This window comes from Phocoena sinus, chromosome 19 (genome assembly GCF_008692025.1).
Source record: "Phocoena sinus isolate mPhoSin1 chromosome 19, mPhoSin1.pri, whole genome shotgun sequence".
NCBI classification, from domain to species: domain Eukaryota; kingdom Metazoa; phylum Chordata; class Mammalia; order Artiodactyla; family Phocoenidae; genus Phocoena; species Phocoena sinus.
Window position 1 is genome coordinate 4,670,634 of NC_045781.1, and position 22,098 is coordinate 4,692,731.

General features: G+C 41.4%; 1 protein-coding gene across 1 annotated transcript in view; it reads right to left on the bottom strand.

Moving 5' to 3' along the window:
- Positions 1 to 10,297: 10,297 nt before the first annotated feature.
- LOC116743779 (zinc finger protein 160-like) overlaps positions 10,298 to 22,098 on the bottom strand; it is a 334,519-nt gene continuing 322,718 nt past the window's right edge. Inside the window, exons 2-3 of the mRNA XM_032612730.1 lie at positions 21,039 to 21,165; positions 10,298 to 15,302 (exon numbers count right to left, since the gene is read on the bottom strand). Coding sequence (XP_032468621.1) covers positions 13,699 to 15,302; positions 21,039 to 21,165 — 1,731 coding nt within the window. The 3' untranslated portion in view covers positions 10,298 to 13,698. The remainder of the gene's footprint in view (positions 15,303 to 21,038; positions 21,166 to 22,098) is intronic.

Sequence of the window (22,098 nt, forward strand, 5' to 3'; positions counted from 1 at the left end):
AACATCTTGCCTGCTGTGAATAATGCAGTAATGGTCAATGGAGGGCAAATATTTCCCTCACTATAATGATTTTGTTTCCTTTGGATAACTAGCCAGAGGAAGGTGTCATACACTGTTTGCCTGTTCTATGTTTTTTTTTTTGCGGTACACGGGCCTCTCACTGTTGTGGCCTCTCCTGTTCCGGAGCGCTCCGGACGCACAGGCTCAGCGGCCATGGCTCACGGGCCCAGCCGCTCTGCGGCATGTGGGATCTTCCCGGACCGGGGCACGAACCCGTGTCCCCTGCATCGGCAGGCAGACTCTCAACCACTGCGCCAACAGGGAAGCCCCTGGTGCTAAAGTTTTGAAAAATTGACACTATAATGTTAGAAAAGAAAGATATGAGTTGATTGTAGAAGACCAAAAATTATTCCAGAAAGAAATACTTATTTATAGGAAAGGAGAAATTGAATGAACTAAGATTTATTCCAACTTACAAAACAAATGATACAGAATAGAGAAAGAAAAACTAAATGCATTACACACACAAAAAATACTTTAAATAAATGTTCCTCTAAAAAGGCACCATGTAGTGACAGAGTCAGTCATTTCTTGCCCCAGGTGTCCTCTCCCCTGACCTCTACTCCATGCCAGGAAAAGGGAAGGGCGTGACCCACAACTAAGTGAATCAAGTCACTGTCCCCCTGGCTGAACAGGGATTGCAAATGGAAGTTATCTTCTCATATAAATAATTACAAAATGCATAAGCCTGTAGTCAGCAGGTTTGCAATTCTCATCCTCATTTGTATAATTTAAACAAATTTTAAATGTACTATATTCTAAAACCACAAATCATATATCACGACTTAATCATCCATATCCAAACAACTCACCATCCAACTGCATCCAGCTCCCACCACCTACCTGCACTACTATGTGTTTCCATTTCATTCCGTTTATCTGTCTCCCTAGTTTTCTCCGTCTACGTCTCTCCTCCGCTCTCCTGCTGTTCCTGCACTCTTCTCTATTTCCTCCCTCACACCTGGCCTGCCCCACTCTGCAACCTGTTCCCCCTTGTTCCTCTTTCTCCCCCACCTCCGCTCCCTGTCTACCCTCTGGGTTACACCTCTTCTGGTCCCCTTACATTCCGTTCCTCCCCACTCGCCGGCACTTCAGTTGGCGACGCTTCCTTCCTGCTCTGTCTTCCTCTGCTCTTCGTGTCCCCCTTTGTCCTCTTTCTCTCCCAGCAACTGTTGCTCTGAAAGCCTTCGTTCCACCTTTTATCCTCTCCCGGACTCACTGTGTGCAGGGCCTCACCACTGCTGCCCTCGCTCCTACCAGGCCTCTCGCCATGCTGCTCACCCGGAGATCCGGCTTTTTAAATTTACTTCTCTATTTTATTCGCCCGCTAGTTTCAAGGCTAAATCTATTTCATTTCACTATCTCTTTGCAAGTCCCTCAGCCACCGTCTAAGTTCCCATTGGTTCTCCCTCATTCTTTTCTGCTTCTCAGTTTTTCTATCCCTCTCTCGGTCGCTCTGTCTCTGCTTCTCCTGATCCCCCTTCACCCCCATATTTAGAAAGACGCCGAGTGAATAAGATGCCCGCCTACCGCAAGAGGCCATTTTCCACCTGAGTTGAACTTGGGACGGAAGAACCATGGCTGTCCACAAGGCTGGCGCAGGTCACGTCCCCCTACGCGGGATGAGGAGAAGGGCTGACCAGGAAAGAAGCCTGTGGAGCAGAAGGACCGGCCTGAGGAGACGCGAGGACAGAGGCGCTGGGAGGGAGGGAGGGGGTCTCAGGAGAGGGGCGGGCTCTGCAGAACCCCAGGACCGGGGAGAGGACGCGGCCTGTCCGGGAGCGGGGCGGCCGGCGTTGCCCTCCAGGGGCCGAGAGGGCGAGGCTAGGGGTGGGGTGGAGGGCGAATCCACCTCGCGGTCAAGGACTTTACAAGGGGAGGCCGAGACAGTTAACAGGTTGTAAGCAGCGAAGTGTTGCGAAAGGCGGTGTCTACGTGGACCGAAGGTAGAAAATACAGGGCAAGGACCATCCTCAGAGAAATTTACAACCCGAAGAGAAAAGATTCCCGAAAAGATTCAGACCGGCTAGATCTGAATTTACCTGGGGTAAATTCAGGGGCGGGTGTGGGGATTTTAGGTCCGTAGTCACTCACAAGACCCTGAGGAGGTAGTAGGAGAGGCCCGCAGCGAAACTTTTCAGCAGAAAGGAGAAGCTCACTCTGTCGAAAGACCTTCACGCTCCACTCTCCACTTCCAGGTCCTATGGAAACTACTAGCGCCCGATTAGAAGCAGGGCTTCCGGGGGGCGGGGCCTGGGCAGAGCGCTTCCGGCGAGGGGCGGGGCGAGGAGAGTGCCCAGTTCGGCCGCAGGGAGAGGGAGAAGGAGGGGCAGGGGGCGGGCACTGTAAGGTGCTTCCCAGTCAGCTCATGTGCTTCCTTTAAGTTACTGTCTGTAAGTTTTTTTTGTTTTATTTTGCTTTGATAGGTAAGAAGTGGATTTATTTAGAGAGAAACGTACTACACAGACAGAAGGTGGGCCATCTCAAAATGGGAGAGGACTTGCAGTGGTTGAGAGTCCGCCTGCCGATGCAGGGGACACGGGTTCGTGCCCCGGTCCGGGAAGATCCCACATGCCGCAGAGCGGCTGGGCCCGTGAGCCATGACCACTGAGCCTGTGCGTCCGGAGCTTGTGCTCCGCAACGGGAGAGGCCACAACAGTGAGAGGCCCGTGTACCGCGAAAAAAAAAAAATTGGATTCGTGACTTAGCCTTATAATCAGATTCTCCTCTATTGTTCTGTGTTTAATGAAATGTACCACCACTGACTCATTTCCCTGATTGGAAACATGGAAGTCCACACTGAAACGTCTTTTTTGCCAACATGGCTAGTTTGAAATTTTCCATAATACAGACTAATCTTTCTAATAAACATCCCAAAATTTATTCCGGTCACTGAAACTTTTAAAAAATGTTATGTCTTCATATGTATGCTACACCAGGACATTCTGCTCATTTTGACTGAAAATATTTTAAATGCTAATATCCCTATGTAAACATCATGTTTCAATTGATTGCCATTTCTCTATGGATGAAATCTTCCACCTGTAGGGATGTAGGAAAACATACTTTGTAGTAAATGTTTAACGACAGATATTGCCATAAAACTATTGAGGTAGAAATGAAGTTATTGCATAGTTGATAATCTAGTTTTACTTTCTTTAGGGTACATATTAAAGAGAATATACCTCCCCACTAAATGCCCTTAGAAATATGGCAAAGTTAATTATTCCTCAGATGAAAATAAATCCCAATGTCATCTGAATACTATATATTTTACAGGCTTATAAGAGAACTTTCAGCAATAGAACACAAACAGCTAAAATACATTACAGTTTAAAAATCAAAGGTAAATTTCTAATTACTCTCATAATGAACATATAGTGAATTTGAAATTGCATTATATTTAGTTATTATTGACTTAAGTATATTATGATGTAAACAAGTTTTTCTCAAAGCTCTTTGAAGGTAATTCAGGATAAGCGTTTTGCAAAATAAGGCAGTTCTCATCAAAAGAGAAAAATTTTTTCTTATTGCCCTTCCTCCTTTTATTTTATCTATATGAAATGATGGATGCTAATTAAACATATTGTGGTAATCATTTCACAATACCGGGAAGTCAGACTATTTTGCCTTACACCTTAAACATATAGTGATGTATGTAATTGTATAAAAAGTTGTTTATACAACTCACTGTGTAAAGACTTGGTTTTAAAACGGCAAATAGTTAAAACACGTTAGCAAAAAAACCCCTACAATTTATAACAATTTTAAAAATAATTTTATTTATTTATTATTTGGCTGTGTTGCTGTGTGTGGGCTTTCTCTAGTTGCGGCGAGCGGGCCCTACTCTTTGTTGCGGTGCGCAGGCTTCTCATTGCGGTGGCTTCTCTCATTGTGGAGCACGGGCTCTAGGCGTGTGGGCTTCAGTAGTTGTAGCACGTGGGCTCAGTAGTTGTGGCTCATAGGCTCTAGAGCGCAGGCTCAGTAGCTGTGGCACACGGGCTCAGTTGCTCCGCGGCATGTGGGATCTTCCCGGACCAGGGCTTGAACCTGTGTCCCCTGCATTAGCAGGTAGATTCCCAACCACTAGCGCCACCAGGGAAGTCCAATTTATAACAATTTTGGAAACGTTTTGCTCTTTTTGAAGCAACGGTTACTGACCTAAATTATCACTTGCCTTAGTCCTCCAGTCTCAGACCCTACGTCTGGTCCCTGAGTCTCTGGAACTGAGCAGTTTGTTAAATTTGGCCTTTGGAGTGAAAGGGGAATAGAAACGGGGAAGCTATTCTGCAGGGTGTCAGTATGAAATAGCCCATTCGACCCAGGGAGAGTTTTGTATTTCTCATTTTAGTGTATAATACAGAGACAAGTTCAGTTCTTATTTCCTACTGCTAAAATTAATTCTAATTGCACAAAATGTTCCTGGAGCCAACCACTGCCCCATGCCCACCAGTCTAGGAGACCCACATTTCCAGAAACCTGAATAACTTTGGCCTTACTAGCAGGACATGAGAGCAACCTACTGTTAGAAACAGATTTTATTTAAACCGTGTTCAACTTCTTTATAGGAAACATCTTAGTTTACGACATAACTGGCCACCACAATCGTAAGCTTTAACTTAAAATTTTTACAGGCTGCAATTTGAAACAAGCCAGTCAAGTACAGGGAAACACCTTCCGGCCCCTCTCCCTTCCCAGCCCTCCCGCGTTCCCTTCCCGGACAGGGTTCCCCTCACCGACCCCCAAACACTGCCGTAGCGGTCCGTCCAGGCCCCGCCCCGGCCGGTCGGCCTCTTCACGAGGCGCATGCGCAGTTCTCTACGGCCCCGGAAATGGAATTCTTGGAACGAAGTAGCAACGCAGAGCGTTTCTCTTTGCTAGTTGAAATCTGTGCTTCGCGGTCCCTTTACTCCATCCTCAGGGTTTTGGAGTCATTGCGGTCTTTTAATTCCCACTTCCGCCCCTCCTCCCCACGTAAATCACTGTTACTGATCGCGGACCGTTTCCCTTTGGGTTTCAAATTTCTCTGAGGCCAGTACCGAAGCCCTTGCCTTTTCTGCTTTCGGTCCACATAGAAACCGCCTTTCAGGACATTTTCCTGCTTGAAACCCTTTAGTACCTCCGCATTTGGCAAAACTGGTTTTATGACCTTGCCTTTATGTGAAGGGAGTGAGAAATTAGGGGAATACATGGCTATGCGTGAGAAGCTAGTAGAGTGAGTAACGTCAGTAGACTGGAATGGTCTCCATCATACATAACGAGCAAAGTGTAAATATCATATATATATGTAGCACTTTTGTTGTAAAAAATACACCTAAAAATAATATGAAAGGTATCTTATTTTTGGCTGCATTGGGCCTTTGTTGCTGCTCGTGGGCTTTCTCTAGTTGCGGTGCGCGGGCTTCTCATTGCAGTGGCTTCTCTTGTTGTGGAGCACGGGCTCTAGGCACGCGGGCCCAGTAGTTGTGGCTCACGGGCTCTAGAGCGCAGGCTCATCAGTTGTGGTGCATAGGCTTAGTTGCTCCGCAGCATATGGGATCTTCTCAGACCAGGGCTCGAACCCATGTCCTCTGCATTGGCAGGCAGATTCTTAACCACTGCACCACCTGGGAAGTCCAAGGTATCCTTTAAAAAAAATATTTGGCTGCGTTGGTTCTAGATCTTTAGTTGTGGCATGCACATGGGATCTAGTTCCCTGACCAAGGATGCAACCCGGACCCTCTGCATTGGGAGTGTGGAGTCTTAGCCACTGGACCGTTAGGGAAGTCCCAGGAATCTTTATTATTTTTTAAAAATAAATTTATTTTTGGCTGCATTGGGTCTTTGTTGCTGCGCCCAGGCTTTCTCTGGTTGCTGCAAGCAGGGGCTACTCTTAGTTGCGGTGTGCGGGCTTCTCATTGCGGTGGCTTCTCTTGTTGCGGAGCATGGGCTCTAGGTGTGCAGGCTTCAGTTGTGGCACATGGGCTCAGTAGTTGTGGCTCGCGGCTCTAGAGCACAGGCCAGGCTCTAGTTGTGGCGCATGGGCTCAGTAGTTGTGGCTTGCAGGCTCTAGAGCGCAGATTCAGTAGCTGTGGCACATGGGCTTAGTTGCTCTGCGGCATATGGGATCTTCCCGGGCCAGGGCTCCAACCCGTGTCCCCTGCATTGGCAGGCAGATTCTTAACCACTGAGCCACCAGGGAAGAGGGAAGTCCCAGGTATCTTATTAAAAAAAGGAAATATGGGACTTCCCTGGCGGTCCAGTGGTTAAGACTCTGCACTTCCACTGCAGGGCAGCAGGTTGGATCCCTGGTCGGCGAACTAAGATCCTAAATGCAGTGTGGCTCGGTCAACAACAACAAAATATATATATATGCTTGGGAATTCCCTGGCGGGCCCTGAGGTTTCACTACAGAGGGCCAGGGTTCAATCCCTGGTTGGGGAAATATGATTCTGCAAGCTGCACGGTGCGGTCAAAAAAAATATATATATATGCTTGAGAACGGATTGTAATGTGGATACTTGTAGTACATATATTTGATATAATTTTGATGTTTGGGAGTCAATATTTTGTATGTGGACAATGAAAAAATTAAAAATGATAAGAATCATTTCATGTCCAGAAACATATAGCTTTCTGGAATGCCTTGGCAGTCCAATGGTTAGGATTCCAAGACTTCACTGGCGAGGGCCTGGGTTCAACCCCTGGTCGGGGAACTAAGATCCTGCAAGCCCTGCTACCAGGCCAAAGAAAGAAACATAACTTTAAAATAACATTTTAAGGGGGAGTTCCCTGGCGGTTCAGTGGCTGGGACTCCGCGCTTTCACTGCAGGAGGCACGGGTTTGATCCCTGGTCGGGGAACTGGGATCCCACAAGCTGTGCAGTGGGGCCAAGAGAATTGTTTTTAAGTGAATGATTAAACAAATAAATAATAAAATAAAAATTAAAGTAGCATTTTAAGTGCCTACCCTCAATTGAATATATTCTGTAGTTTCAAGGAAATCTTATTTAATTCTCTATTCCTCTATAGGAAGTACTTAAGGTAGCTTCTCCAATTCTGATCATCCCTCAGATATAACAGGTATGTTAATATCACATAGTAGTTTAATAGTAAATTAAATGTGGAGTTAATAAGAGCACTCATCGGAAAGGAACAGCAATTTACCAATACACTAAAAGTCTAAGGGCTCACTTGATTTCTTTGCTTGGCTTTTTAGCCCTCAGTGTGAACTTCCTGTTTGTGGTGGGACTGAAGTATTAACTGAGCTCATGTAGTTCTGAGGCTCCCTTCCTCAGGTGAAGGCAGCACCATGAAACTGGGCAATTTTAGTAAGGTTATTTTACAAATATTCAATGATAAAGCAGTTGGAAGTGTTAAAACTGAAAACCTGTAGTCAACCCAGTGTAGTTAGACAAAGAAGGTAATATATCTGTAGTTGAATCAAAATTAAACGGACATTCTAATGGAAAGAGGCAATATATGAGAGAAGGAATGAGAGACAATGAGTTCTCACCTATAACCTTGACTTTGGGAGGTTAAGGTGGGCAGAAAAAAGAAAAGGTCATTGAAAATGTACCAGTCACCTTTTTACACGTTTTGTTATGTAACAAGTATTCCTGAATTTTCAATGTCTTACAACAACAAACATTTATTTCTTCCTCATATCATATGTACCATTACTCACCCCTTGCTTGTTTGTATAATTTGATTCTGTCATTCAGCATAAAATTTCAGTCTATCCAAGACCCTTCTTGCAGTAGAGAGAAGACAGGGTTATACGAAACAAACAGAAGATTTGAAAGCTTCCATTTAAACTTGAAATATGCCTTTCTACTCACACCAAATTGGCCCACACAAAATTGGCTTTTTTTTATGCAAAAAGCCAAGCTTGCATAAAATGGGCAAGGAAGTGCAATCTTCTCAAGTGAAAGGAAGGGTTGCCTAAGTCAAGTGGCCAAGACTGATACCAAAGGGCAGACATGTATGATCTCACAGAAAGGTGATAAAGGATTGTAAATAATATTAGTATATATGATAACTGCAGCTTTTCTCAGAAACGATTTTTCCCTCCTTTGTTCACACTAAACAAAACTACTGATTATTAGATAAAATAGGGAATATCACTATAGAACATGCAGACAAGGATAGAAATGAACTATTACAAAAACTCTACAAAATAATACTTAAAAACTAAGATGAAATGGACTGATTCCATGAAACGAGTAACCTAAATCACCAATGTGAAACAGATTACTTGAATAGCTACCTTGAATTACAAAGAAAATTTTAAATTTCAAAATCCCCACTACCCAAGAAAGAAATCTGCAAGCTGAGATGGTGACTGTGAGATCCTAAATACACTACTCCATAATATGGCTGTTTCAGTATCTATCTGGTATAGTCTAGTGGCCTGCTGGGGCCGTGAACTGACATTAGCCTTTCCTTTGACAGCACATCCTAGGTTAACAGCCCAGGGTCACAGGGATATGACTCCCTGGACTGCCCTCGTGACAACCACGCTTCCCCATCACCCCTGGCCTTCCCCTGGTTCTTCTTTAAATCTGGCTCCCCTTCCCCCACTGAAGCTTAGTAATGCCTTTTCTTTCTGGTTTGAATTCACCAATTCCATTTAAACAGCCTATCCATGGACCCTAAAGAAGGTTTACGCCCCAGGTCCGGCCCCATGCTCTCTGCCTAGACCCTACCTGGACTTCTTACATGTTCCCTCCAGCTATACCTTCCTTGTAGCTCCTCCAGAATCTGTTAGTAATAAACGTCTCCATTTCACTTTCTCTTGCAGTCTTGTGGAGTTGTTGCCTAACTTTCAACACTCAGGGGCTCAACTTTACAAAAGGTAATTTAACAAAGTCACAACGATGGCATTCAACAATTCTATCAAGTTTATAAAGAAGAATTACCAGTAATTCCATACGATTTCTTTTTTAATTTTTAAACTTTTATTGGAGTATAGTTGATTTGCAATGTTGTTTCAGGTGTACAGCAAAGTGAATCAGTTATACATATATCCACTTTTTTTGTCTTGTTTTTTCAGATTCTTTTCCCATATAGGCCATCAGAGTATGGAGTAGAGTTCCCTGTGCTATACAGCAGGCTATAAAATTTTTTAAGACAAGAAAAGGAGGGAGTACTTGTCAACTCAATTTATAAGGCCAGTATTACTAGGATAAAAAACTAGACAAAGTTAATAGAAAAAAAAGAGAAAGTAAACAAAACGACCAATTAAATCCCACATGAAGATTCAAAAATTCATCATAGGGCTTCGCTGGTGGCGCAGTGGTGGCACAGTCCGCCTGCCGATGCAGGGGACACGGGTTCGTGCCCGGGTCCAGGAAGATCCCACATGCCGCGGAGCGGCTGGGCCCGTGAGCCATGGCCACTGAGCCTGCACATCCGGAACCTGTGCTCCGCAACAGGAGAGGCCACAACAGTGAGAGGCCCGCGTACCGCAAAAAAAAATAATAATAAATAAATCATCATAAAATATTACTAACAGAAATGAATCACAGACAGAAAGAATTCATATTAAAGATAATATAAATCAGGGAATTCCTTGGCAGTCCAGTGGTTAGGACTCATCACTTTTGCTGCCGGGGCCCGGGTTCAATCCCTGGTTGGGGAACTAAGATCCCGCAAGCCACATGGTACAGCCTAAATAAATAAATAAATAAATAAATAAATAAATAATCAAGATCACTTATCAAAGAAAAATACATTATTCTTGGTTGGGAACAAATTCTATGTGGAGGATACTGGGTGTCAGTTGACATATTAAAAGCAGCACAAATGTTATTTTCTCTGCAAGATCTTCTGGTTCTGAATGTGAACATATCAATAGGAAAGGGCAGCACAGCTTCCAGACACTTGGGAATGGAGATTCTCTCCCTGTCACACACTATAATTGGAATTCTGCAGTCTATCTCATTCATCCTTATAATTTCTTTCACTTCACTGCATGTTTGTTCAATTCCACACACACTTGACTTTCAAGCACCTGACCATAGCCAAGTCCCACAAGAGAGATTTCATGTCACCATTTTGCCATTCCAGTTTTTTCACTGAACTAAAGCCCTAAAGTAACAGTTTTTCTTCATATTTATAATGCACCCACTTTGTACCTGTCATTGCCTTATGGGCATTATCATGTCACAGAAGTCCCAGAACAACTCACTGATTTACATATCCCATGCTATAAAACAGGAGAAATATATGTGACAGAAAAAATTATCACTAAGGAAACAATTCAGAACATTTTTTATTACAGTAGAAAACAATATAACACATTGTGTACCAGCATAATTTGAAACTCAAATTTTAATAGCATTTAGAAAATTGCTCTTTGAGTAAACTGCTTAGTTATATTATCTAATAAACATTTCCAAACATTAATTTTATTAAACTAAGGTAAAAATATCTCTGACAAGTTATCCAAATAGGATTTTACAAGCATTTTCAAGAACCATATTGAACAATGGAATGTACGTGTGCTGCAGAAAAAGAAATGTAAGAAATTATTAGCATGAAGAAAAGTACGTTTGCCAAGTCAAGAACTCAGGAATTTCAAGAGTAAGCATTCAGTGTTTGTTTTCTTTTCTTTTTGGGTGAAGTAGAGAAGAACAGCTTTATTGCTCTGCCAGGCAAAGGGGCCACAGCAGGCTAATGCCCTCAAAACTGTGTTTCCCAACCTGGAGTGGGTAGTGAGTTTTATAGTAATGGTTCAGAGAGGGCGTGATAAGCTTGAGGGCATTCTTTTGACTGGCTGGTGGTGAGGTAAGTGGAAGTCAACATCCTCAACCTTCTCCTTCCCACCAGTCTGGGGTGTCCATGCTTGTGGGTAGCACACGGTTAATTTCTCCCACCTGGTGGGGGTTTCAGTATCTGGTCTCTGGACTCACTGAGCCTCAGGTTCTTTGTGTCTCAGCGCAGAAGGAATTCAGCAAGAGGTAAAGTGACAGGCAAGAAGTAGACTTATTAATATAGGACACCTATGAGGGATACAAGTGGGTAGGCGAGGGGGCTCTGCCTCAGTGTTTTATTAAAGAGTCTGACTCCATTTTTTCTTTTCTTTTCTTTTTTTTGGCTGCACCATGCGGCTTGTGGGATCTTAGTTCTCCGACCACGGACTGTTCTAACCAGCGGACTGCCAGGGAATTTCCCCTGACTCCATTTTTTGATGTTTGACTGTTGACACCTCAGGAAAACCTCTTCTTATTCAGCCTATCTGGACAAACTGATCAAAAAGCCTAAGGGCTCCTTCCTTTGAGAGGAACTGGACATTGAAACCGTAAGCTTATCCTCCAACAAGCCTCACCCAGTAATTAAATTTTCCTCTAATGTTAACTGCTCTCCCTTCAATTCCCAAGAATGAGTCTAATTTCTCATTAAACATAGATGCAAACATCAGCAATCCACATGCAGTGGAGGAAGTGACCAACTTTTCTGACACATTGTTCCTACCACATAATCAGCCCCTAGGAACCTGTCACTCTCCTCTCTCGGCAAGTCCAGTCCCTAATGTCCTTACTGCTCTGCTCTGTTCACGGTCATCGGGTAGAGCATTCTGCCCTATAACGCACAGTGGCCTGTCCACGGACCCTGAGCATAGCAAGCGTGATCAGTCAAGGCAGTTTTAGATTATTCTCTGCTCCTCCCTGTTGCTAATTCACAACTACTGAATGTGGTAATTCAGCGTCGTTTTTCCAGGGAGCACGGATGTGAATGAACCACACCTAATGAAGTTGGCCCCCTTATGTTACTGATTCCTTCCCAGAGACAGTCATCAAAGGCCTGTAATGAAGGCATAAGATCAACAGACTTCAAACTTCAGGTTGAAAGGCATAAATTGTAATGTGGCTTTTTCAATAAAATTCAATTAATAGAATATTTACAGCGAAGATAATTGGCCATTCGCACGTTATTCTTCCTGTCACATACATACCATTTCATAATTTTTAACATACTGTGACTTGTAATGATTCTAAGGTACATAACAATCTCACATTAATCCTGGAGAAACACTTATTCCTAGTATAGATTCTCTGATATGCAGGCTGATTTAAGAATGGCGCAAAAAATTTACCTAACTCATTACATTTGTAAGGATTATCCCTCATATGAGATCTGTGGTGAAACCTCAGGACGCATCGTTTCATCAAATTCTTTCCATGTTCAGTAAATCTCTATAGTTTCCAACCTGTATGAATTTTATCATTACACTGAAGGTGTAGATACCTGATGAAAACTTTTACAACATTCATTACATTTGAAACGTTGCTCTCCAAACTAAATCCTCTATGTTTCAGAAACTCCATCTTTAGGTACAAGCCTTAGCACACATATTAGTTCGTGTGGTTCCTCTCAAAGATACATGCTGAGAAGTCTGGTGAATTGTGCAGCCAGGATAAAGCCTCTGTTCATACATTTGTAGTGTTTCTCTTCAGGGGACTCTGCACTGTTGCCAAATACTGGAACTCAAGGTAAAGGTTTTGCCACACTAGTTGCATTAGTAAGGGATAGTTCCAGTACCTTCCCATCTTGTGATTTTTGCGTAAAATCCTTACCACACACATAATTATCTGAGTGGTTTCTCTCCAGGATAAATATTCCAATATCTAGTGACAAGTGAGCACTAACTTGCAACTTTGCCACATTCGGTACATCTGTAATGTTCCGTCCACTATGGATTATCTGATGATTGGCGGGATGTGAGCCCTGAGTAAAGGTTTTGCCCATTCATGGCATTTGTGAGGTAATCTCCAGAATGAATTCTTTGGTGAATGACTTCCTTGCCTAAGGACTGGTCATACTAAACACACCTACCCGATGAAGGCTAAGATGTGAACAGTGAAGCCTAAGATGTGGACAGCTGCTAAAACCCCTGCTTAAAGTTCGTCATCAGTGAGGCTTACCTGACAGTAAGATAAGCTTCTAAGTACACTGACGGATTTTTCACACTCATCACATTTGTCAGGCAGCTTTCCAATATGAAACTTCGGTGCACCTTAAGGTATGAATTTTGACTGAAGACTTTGAGAAATTCAATACATTTCTAGAGTTTCTGTCCAGTATAGATTATGTGATGGTGAGGCTTTGCCACACTCATGACATGTGCACAGCTTCTCTCCACTATGAATCTCCCATGAATTTTAAGTGTCAATTTTGTTTTGTTTTGTTTTTTAAGGATTTTTAAAATATTTATTTATTTATGGCTGCATTGGGTCTTCACTGCCACAAGCAGGCTTTTCTCTAGTTGCAGCGAGCGGGGGCTACTGTTCGTTGTGGTGAGCAGGCTTCTCACTGCGGTGGCTTCTCTTGTTGCAGAGCATGGGCTCTAGGTACACAGGCTTTAGTAGCTGTGGCATGCGGGCTCAGTAGTTGTGGCTCACGGGCTCTAGAGCACAGGCTCAGTAGTTGTGGCGCACGGGCTTAGTTGCTCTGCAGCATGTAGGATCTTCCCAGGCCAGGGATCGAACCTGTGTCTCCTGCATTGGCAGGCGGATTCTTAACCACTGTGCCACCAGGGAAGCCCAAAGTGTCAATTTTGAGTGAAGACCTTCCCACATACATCACGTTAATATGATTCCCCCTTTGTACTTATTACCTGATATGTAGTGAGAGTTGAGATCTAAGTAAACGTTTTTCAACAGTTTTTATCTTTGTAAGGTTTCGCTTTTGTATGAACACTCTGATGCTTTGCAAGGTATGCTTTTCGACTAAAGCACCTGCCACACTCGTTACACTTGTAAGGTTTCTCTCCAGTATGAATTCTCTGATGAATTACGAGATTTGAATTCCGATTGAAGACCTTGCCACACTCACTACATTTGTAAGGTTTCTCTCCAGTATGAACTCTCCGGTGAATTGCAAGGTATGAATTATAACTAAAGACTCTGCCACATATATCACATTTACATAATTTCTGCCCTGTATGGATTATCTGATGTCTCCTGAGGTTTGAGCTGTGATTAAAGATTTTGCCACAGTCTTTACATTGGTAAGGTTTCTCCCCAGTATGAATTCTCCGATGAACTGCAAGGTATGAATTTTGACCGAAGACTTTGCCACATACATCACATTTATATGGCTTATCTCCTGAATGGATGATTTGATGTTGTATGAGGTGTGAGCCAAAATAAAAGGTTCTGCCACACTCATTACATTTGTAGTGTTTCTCTCCAGTATGAATTATCTGATGACTGACAAGGGTTGATCTAATACTAAATACCTTACCACACTCATCACATTTGTAAGGTTTCTCTCCAGTATGAATTCTCTGATGACTTGCAAGGTTTCCTTTTTGACTAAAAGCCTTGCCGCACTCATTACACTTGTAAGGTTTCTCTCCAGTATGAATTCTGCGATGTTTTGCAAGGTATGAATTCTGACTAAAGACCTTGCCACATTCATTACATTTGTATGGTTTCTCTCCAGTATGAATTCTCTGATGAACTGCAAGGTATGAACTTTGACTAAACACTTTTTCACATACATCACATTTATATAAGTTCTCTTTTGTATGGATTATCTGATGTCCAGTGAGGTGCAAGCCACGATTAAGGGTTTTACCACACTCGTTATATTTGTAAGATTTCTCTTCAGTATGAATCGTTCGATGAATTGCAAGGTCTGAATTTCGACTAAAGACTTTGCAACATACATCACAATTAAGTATTTTCTCTTTTGTATGGATCAACTGATGCTGAGTGAGATCTGAGCCCTGATGAACGGTTTTGCCACACTGATTACACTTGTAAGGGCTTTCCATGCATGCACTCTGGTCTTGTGTCAGTATTGATGGATGTATAAAATCATTCTCATATGAATTAGAAATGGTGGTTTGGACAGTAGGAGAAGTTCCCTGAAGTGGTGAAAATGAGGCACTAATGCTGATACTCTTGTCAGCTTGATTAAATTCATCAATTTTCTCTTCACTTTTGAAAATACGCAGTTCATCCTGAAAGCTTAACGCCAGCCTGTTTTCAATAGGCTTGATTCCTGCAACACTTCTACCATGTCGATCTCTCTTATCAGCCAGCTTTTTGTTATGGTTTATAGGCATTCCTTTATAATTTCTTTCCTCATCTCTTGGCTGAGACTCAAAGTCATGTACATTTTCCTGGATTTCCCTGAGGTAAAAATGCTTGATTTTTTCATGTCTTCCCAATATCAGTGTTTGGAATACTTCTGCTCTATCAGTGTTTGCATTTAGTTGTAATTTCTTGATCACATGTACGTGAGAGATATCTACAAGATATAAAGAACCGTAAGTATCCTATTCATCCCAATTCATAAGTAAATAGTTCATGTTAAACACATATTACACCAAAATTAGTACTTACACAAAACAGAGTTACGAAAATTCCCAACCATGATATTAAAACCTTTACAAACACAAAAGGAATGATTCTTTACTAAAGATAAAGTGATCGAGATAATTCCACTTAAATTTTCGGTACCCAATTTTCAAATAACCTATGATAAAAACACTCAGATTGAGAAAACTTCTGTTAGCTGTCAAAGAAAGTGTATTTTTCAGCCATGACACCGAAGCATATACCAATTAGCAGTAAACATACTGGTGCCTCGTAACTGAGGAGAAAAGAACATTATACTATACATATATTGTGCATACTTGTTAAGTAGAAATGAATGCTAAAAAAACAGACAGTAAATAATTGTAACAGTAAATAATGCAAAACTAACTTATTCAATGAATAATCTCAAGGAGTGGCGGTTTCCAATTGGGAAACAAATATAGCATACAGAAAATGGTGAATATGATAAAACAGTATTTTAAAAAACAAAATGTTCTTCTAAAAACGTGCTGTAAATCTATGTACCCAGGAAGAAGCATAAAACATTCTGAAAGACCACCTTCTGTATATCACAATTAAATATCAATAAATGAAATATTCTCCAGTTATATTAACAGCCATTAAATAGAACAACTCCCTATCCGTTCAGTGCCCTAAAATATCCAGTTCATTGGCTCCAAAATATATGTAATGAAGAGAGAGCAATTTTTGAATTTATTTAACTAGGTTCATACAACAAATTGCAAAAGAAAGGCATACAATATATAAGGCAAAAAAAGGGACATCATAATAAACATGCCAGAATATTAATATACTTTTTTATACAAAAGCCACTTTTGATTCATTAATATAAAAACAATGCACTATTTCTGGGAATTCCCTGGCAGTCCAGTGGTTAGAATTCAGCACTTTCACTGCCATGGGCCCGGTTCCATTCCTGGTTGAGAAAGTAAGGTCCCGCAAGCAGCGTGGTATGGCCAAAAACACAAACAAACAAACAAACAAAAAAACCCAAAAAATCCCCACTATTTCAAGCCATCTAACATTACTAGTTTCTTTCGAAAGGCTTGAGGAAACTTATCAGAAGTTTTTAAGTAAGGAAAGTGGAATCAGGTTTCTGTGCATGACCCCAAATGATGCAGAAAGCAGTGAGAACCATGATGTGGACCTTGACCAACAGACTGAGACAACATACTCTTAAGCATGACCACCCGCCCAACAGCAGCAGAGGACAGATTACAAAATATGACAAAAAACATCAGGAGTTGACAAAGAAAACTTCAAGGGAGATGCAAGAAGTGAGCTGGATAACTACGAAGGGTATTCAGCCACCCCTCCTGGAAATGGTTTCTGAGTCATCACAACTACACAGAAAATGATTTAGGTTGTGTCATGAGACAGTTGTTCGATATATAAAGAGGCATTATTTTTACAGTGTGAGCGATGTGGAAGGTGGAGGGATGGGTGAAGGAGTGCTGTAGAAATTGGGAAGTTCAGGAGAATAACTTAAATGTGCTAGGAAATAACAATCTTTCCATCCACATCAAGGTACCATGTAAGGAAAGGTCAGGACTGAGAAAGGGCCTGAGTGGAGCACAGAGTTTTTTAACTATGGGAGTTATACTATGAGTATGGGAAGAACTGAAAGAGATTTAAACACTGTAGAAGTAAACTAACTTTAAATCTATTACACTATTTGCTATGCAAGGTATCAAATTCCAACAGCTGTATTTCCATGCACATATTCAATAAAAACATACACAATATTCAAGGAGATAGTGCAATAATGTTCTTAGCAGAAAGCAGAAGAAAAAACCAGGAGAAGACCAGCAGAAGGAGATGGATCAGTCTATTCTGTACACACACGTGCAGAACAAAGTAATCAGATCAACACTACTGTAAAGTAGGGAGATCCTGATTTCAGAATGAAGATCTCCTGGCTGGGTGAACAGGGTTTGTATGGGGAAACAAAGATAGCAGAAAGCGTTTGAGAAAGCCTGAGCAATTTCAGGATAGGATCACAATTAAGTTAAGTAAGAAAAGAAAGAGAAAAGTGTTACTAACTAAAATATAGATTACATAACATAATTTGGTATATAAAATGTTTATGTTAACACTCCTTGTTATTAAACATGACAGTGTTCTTTTAGCTGGCCTCTCTAAATACTGAAACTCATATCATTAAATTTCTTAACACAAACTCTGCAAAGAAAAACAAAACCATGAGGAGTGATGTCAACAGAACAGTAAACCACAGGCATTCATTACAGCCATGAGGAAGCCAAGTTAAAAACAACAGACAAAAAAAGGATTTGGGAAAACTCTACAAACCAGTAAAAAAAACAGTGGGAGCACCCAGGCAATTGCCTATCCTGAAAACACTAAACCAAAAAATGTAGGAAAGTTCATGACAATTCCCTGGCCTGTGACTCCCCGCCTCCTTCTTACATTGCATTGAGATTGAACTGGAAGGAGCCTCCCAATTACCAGGGGTGTCCTCATGGGGAAATGCTAAAAACATGATAAAAACACTCAGTAAACCAGAAATAGAAAAAAATGACCTCAACATAGTAAAGGACATGTATTAAAAGTCCACAGCTAACATCATACTCAATGGGGAATGACTTAAAGCCTTTCCTCTAAGATCAAGAAAAAGACAAGGATACTTGCACTCAGTATTTCTAAAAAAAAATTACTGGAATTCCTAGCAAGTACACGTAGGTAGCGGAAAAAGACATAAAAACAATTCCAATAGCAAAAAGAAGCAAAACTATCTCTTTTGACAAATGAAATGATCTAATTAAAAAACCCTGGGGAATTCCCTGGTGGTCCGGTGGTTAGGACTCCATGCTTCCTCTGCTGGGGGCCTGGGTTTGATCCCTTGTGTGGGAACTAATATCCCACAAGCCATGCAGCACGGCAAAAAAATAAAAAAAATTAAAAAATAAAAAAACCCCGTGAAGATACTTAAACAAAAATTTGATAGAAATAATGAACTCAGAAAGATGACAATATATAAAATTGACAAACAAAAATCAATACTGTTTCTATACAGTGACAATAAAAAATCAAGAAGGAAATTCAGAAAACAATTCCATTTACAATACCATCAGAAAAATAAAGTACTTGGCAAAACTTTACAGAAGGGAAAGATATATGCACTATAAACTAAAAACACAGCTGAAAAATATTTGAAAAGACACAAATTAATGCAAAGATATCCCAAGTTCATGGATTAGAAGTAAATATTGTCAGTATGTAAATACTACCCTAAGTGATCAACAGATTCAACACAATCTCTAATAAAATCCCAATAGTGTGTCTCGAAGAAACAGATCCATCCTAAGATTCAAATGCAATCTCAAAAGACACTCAATAGCAAAACCAAGGTTGAAAAGAATGAAGTTGGAGGTTTCACCATCATTTCAAAATTCTTAGAAACCTAAACTAACCAAAGCAGTATGGTCCTAGCATAAAGACAGAGAGAGACCAGTGGCATACGACAGAGACATGAGAGATACACTCTGGTGTATGTGGTCAAGTGATGTTCCGCAGGAGTATCAGGACCACTCAGTGGGGGAAGGGCAGTCTACTAAACAAAACGAAGTATGGTTCAGATTGAAGGTATCACTGCACTTCATAAATTCTCTCATTTAGATGTTTCAAAATTAGCTGTTGATGTAGAAAGAACAATAGCACACAGGTGACCCCAAAACAACAGTTTACACAACAGCCTCACAAAGATGAGGATGTGAACTTGGGCAATGTTACCCTGAGGAGAAATTCCTATTCACCGTTTACTGAGGGTGAAAGGGGATGGGCATAGTACATGTGAACACCACTATCACAGTGCCCTTGAGACAGGCTTTTGTGACACTGCTCAAAACCAGAAAAAAACCTGGAAAGATTTATCAGCCAGGCTCTGGTGATACTTTCTATCTCATATCATAGAATATGCAGACCACTTCACTATAGCTTTAAGTGGTGATTTTCTATATAGCAGGAAAATATTACAATATATGAGGGATAGTATTCTCATTCAAAATTATCTGTCACCCAGTAAACCCACCCTATAGAGAGTCCACCAGAAGTTGTTGATTAACGAAGGGTGGATTATCACACCAAAGGTTCTGGATAAAATTTCAGAGCCTAGTTCTCTGTATTTCATAAACAAGTTTCAGAGGCAAAATCACACAAACTTAGGAGAGTATGAAATCAGGAAGAGGATACATTCCCAGACTAGGTAGAGCAGTACAGGAGTGAAAAAAATATGAGCTATGTGTGTCAGATATCATAGAACCTTCAGATGGAACAATGTGCTCTAGCCACAGATACCAAACTAAGAGGCTGAAAGATACATATATGCTCCTCAGTAGGACTGGGGAGCAAAGAGATGATCTCCCTGTCCACTGTCCTTAGTTTTCCTAAGTAATAATTACAGAAGATAGAACGCACCTCCCTGTTACACACAAGCCTGAAGAATGTGGCCAAAGCAGAACAGAAGAAATGTAGGAGGGATCTAAACAGGGAGACAGGGCTTGAGACAGCTACACGCAGGTTCTGAGATGCCACATGGAATCGAAGAGCAGCCAGTGTCTCCCATCTTCTGATGAGGTCTCCTAAAAACATCAAATGGGGATGGAACCGGGAAAGGTTCAGGGATTGCAGTCTGCAGGCATCAGCTCTTATCTATGTGGACTGAGAACTGAGCATCCAATGGAATGAAGTCGAGAAGGAGAGATGAGGGGGCAAGAGGCCCCTTTGAAAAAGTCCACCTCATGCTCTGCTAATTCAAGCAACAAGAGCTCACAGAAACCAGATGGCAGAGTGTTGCAGATCATGATAAAGACCTTGCCTTTGTCTCTGGTGGAGCTGCAGCACCACTGGAGGGTGAAAGAATACATTTTACATGTGGAAGCACAAGAGGGATAAGTTATGGAGAAGAAAAATTTCCTCTGAGAGCTCAAATAATAAGTAAATTTTTGTATTCCCATAGAACTCTCTGATGAGGGGAAAGACTCCAAACACTATTAATAATGAGGCTTCCCATCGGCGCTTCTGAGATCTGACCTGTGTTCACACTTTGATACATCCCCAAAGGTATTCAGATCAGTCTTCCCAGCCCAGGGCTCTTTCTCTTGTTACAAAGTGGGTAAAATATTCAGATAAGAAACAGGAATTCCTCCACATAAGAGGAAGGAAACATGATTTGCTGTGGCTTTTCCAGAATCCTGGTCTCTTGCTCAGCTGAGAACTGAGGTGACTACAGATGGAAACAGAAAAGTATTTCAAAAAACTGACCTGCTCTTTACCTCCTGAATACACAGGGAACAGTATAATGTGCAGAAACGTAGCTTTTTTCCTAAAACTCCTAAATCACAAGCACAGGGGTAGGAAACAGGAAAATGGGTATATTAAAAGTTTCCCATTGAGCTTTATATACATGTAAGCTCTGGAACAACTCCTGATGTATCATGAACTGCGCAGGCCATCAGAGGAAAAGGTAGACTTAAACTCCTGAGGCTGCATCCTGAAGCTTTCCATGTCTGAATCAACAAGGATTTCAGATCAGTCAAGCAGAACAGGGGCTCCCAGGAGGCACACAATGGAAAATGCAAAGATACATAAGGGCAGATCCCAATTTCTGGAGGGAAGTTATCCTCACCCAGGGAGACCAGGTTCCTGTAGGTCTCCAACATCACGTCCCTGTACAAGGCCCTCTGAGCAGGGTCCAGGCATTCCCATTCCTCCTGAGAGAATTCTATGGCCACATCCTTGAAGGTCAACTGTGCCTGAAATGAAAACACATTTCACCAAGGGGCCATGAGGAGAATTCTTATTTTCACACAAAATGAGAAGAGGTGAAAAGATCAAGTTGAAGTATGTATTCTGACAGATCCATATAAAGATATCTGGGGAAATTATGGGTCTCTAATTTTAATTTCTTATGCTTTTTCATAGAGATTATGATAACCTGTAATCAATGTGTATTTTTCATTTTTGTGGACAATACATGAAATACATATAAATAAAATTCAACAATGAGTTCTCTATCCAGAAGTGTTAGATTATGTCTTACACACTGAGTGCTATTCAAAATCTAGATGAACTACACTATGAGTGGTGCCTTTAGAGATGACTAAGTCCACAGTGCTTTAAAAAAGAAAATCAAAATCTTAAATTACAATGACGATAAGAACAGCAATGACTAAAGGTGCCTGAATACTTCACAGATGCTAAGCATTACTCTAAATGCTTTATAGATATGAACTTTTTTATCAACATTGTAGCTCAGCAGAGAAAGATCTGTTCCCATCGTGCAGAGGAGAAAACTGTCAGAGACATTTGGAGAAACTCAACTTAGTTCAAGCTAAGAAATGATACAGCAAGCACCTGAATTAAGGTGGATGCAGTCTTGAACTGAAGATAAAGAAGCAAAAACTGAAGTAACAGAAGAGCTTTGGAAGCACACGGCCAGAGGATTCTCCCAGAAAACTTGAAAGAAGTTGAACAACATGAAAGGCAATAAAAGGTCATTATAGATGTAGGCACGTGTGCGTGCGCGCGCGCACACACACACACACACACACGTTAGTAATCTTACTAGTATCTGAACCATTAACAGGATAGTGTAGGAAAAATTCAAGGCCATGTAATATATTTATGATATAATTTCAACTGCAATAAAATACAGTACATAGTTATAAAATTCTGATGCCTTTTAT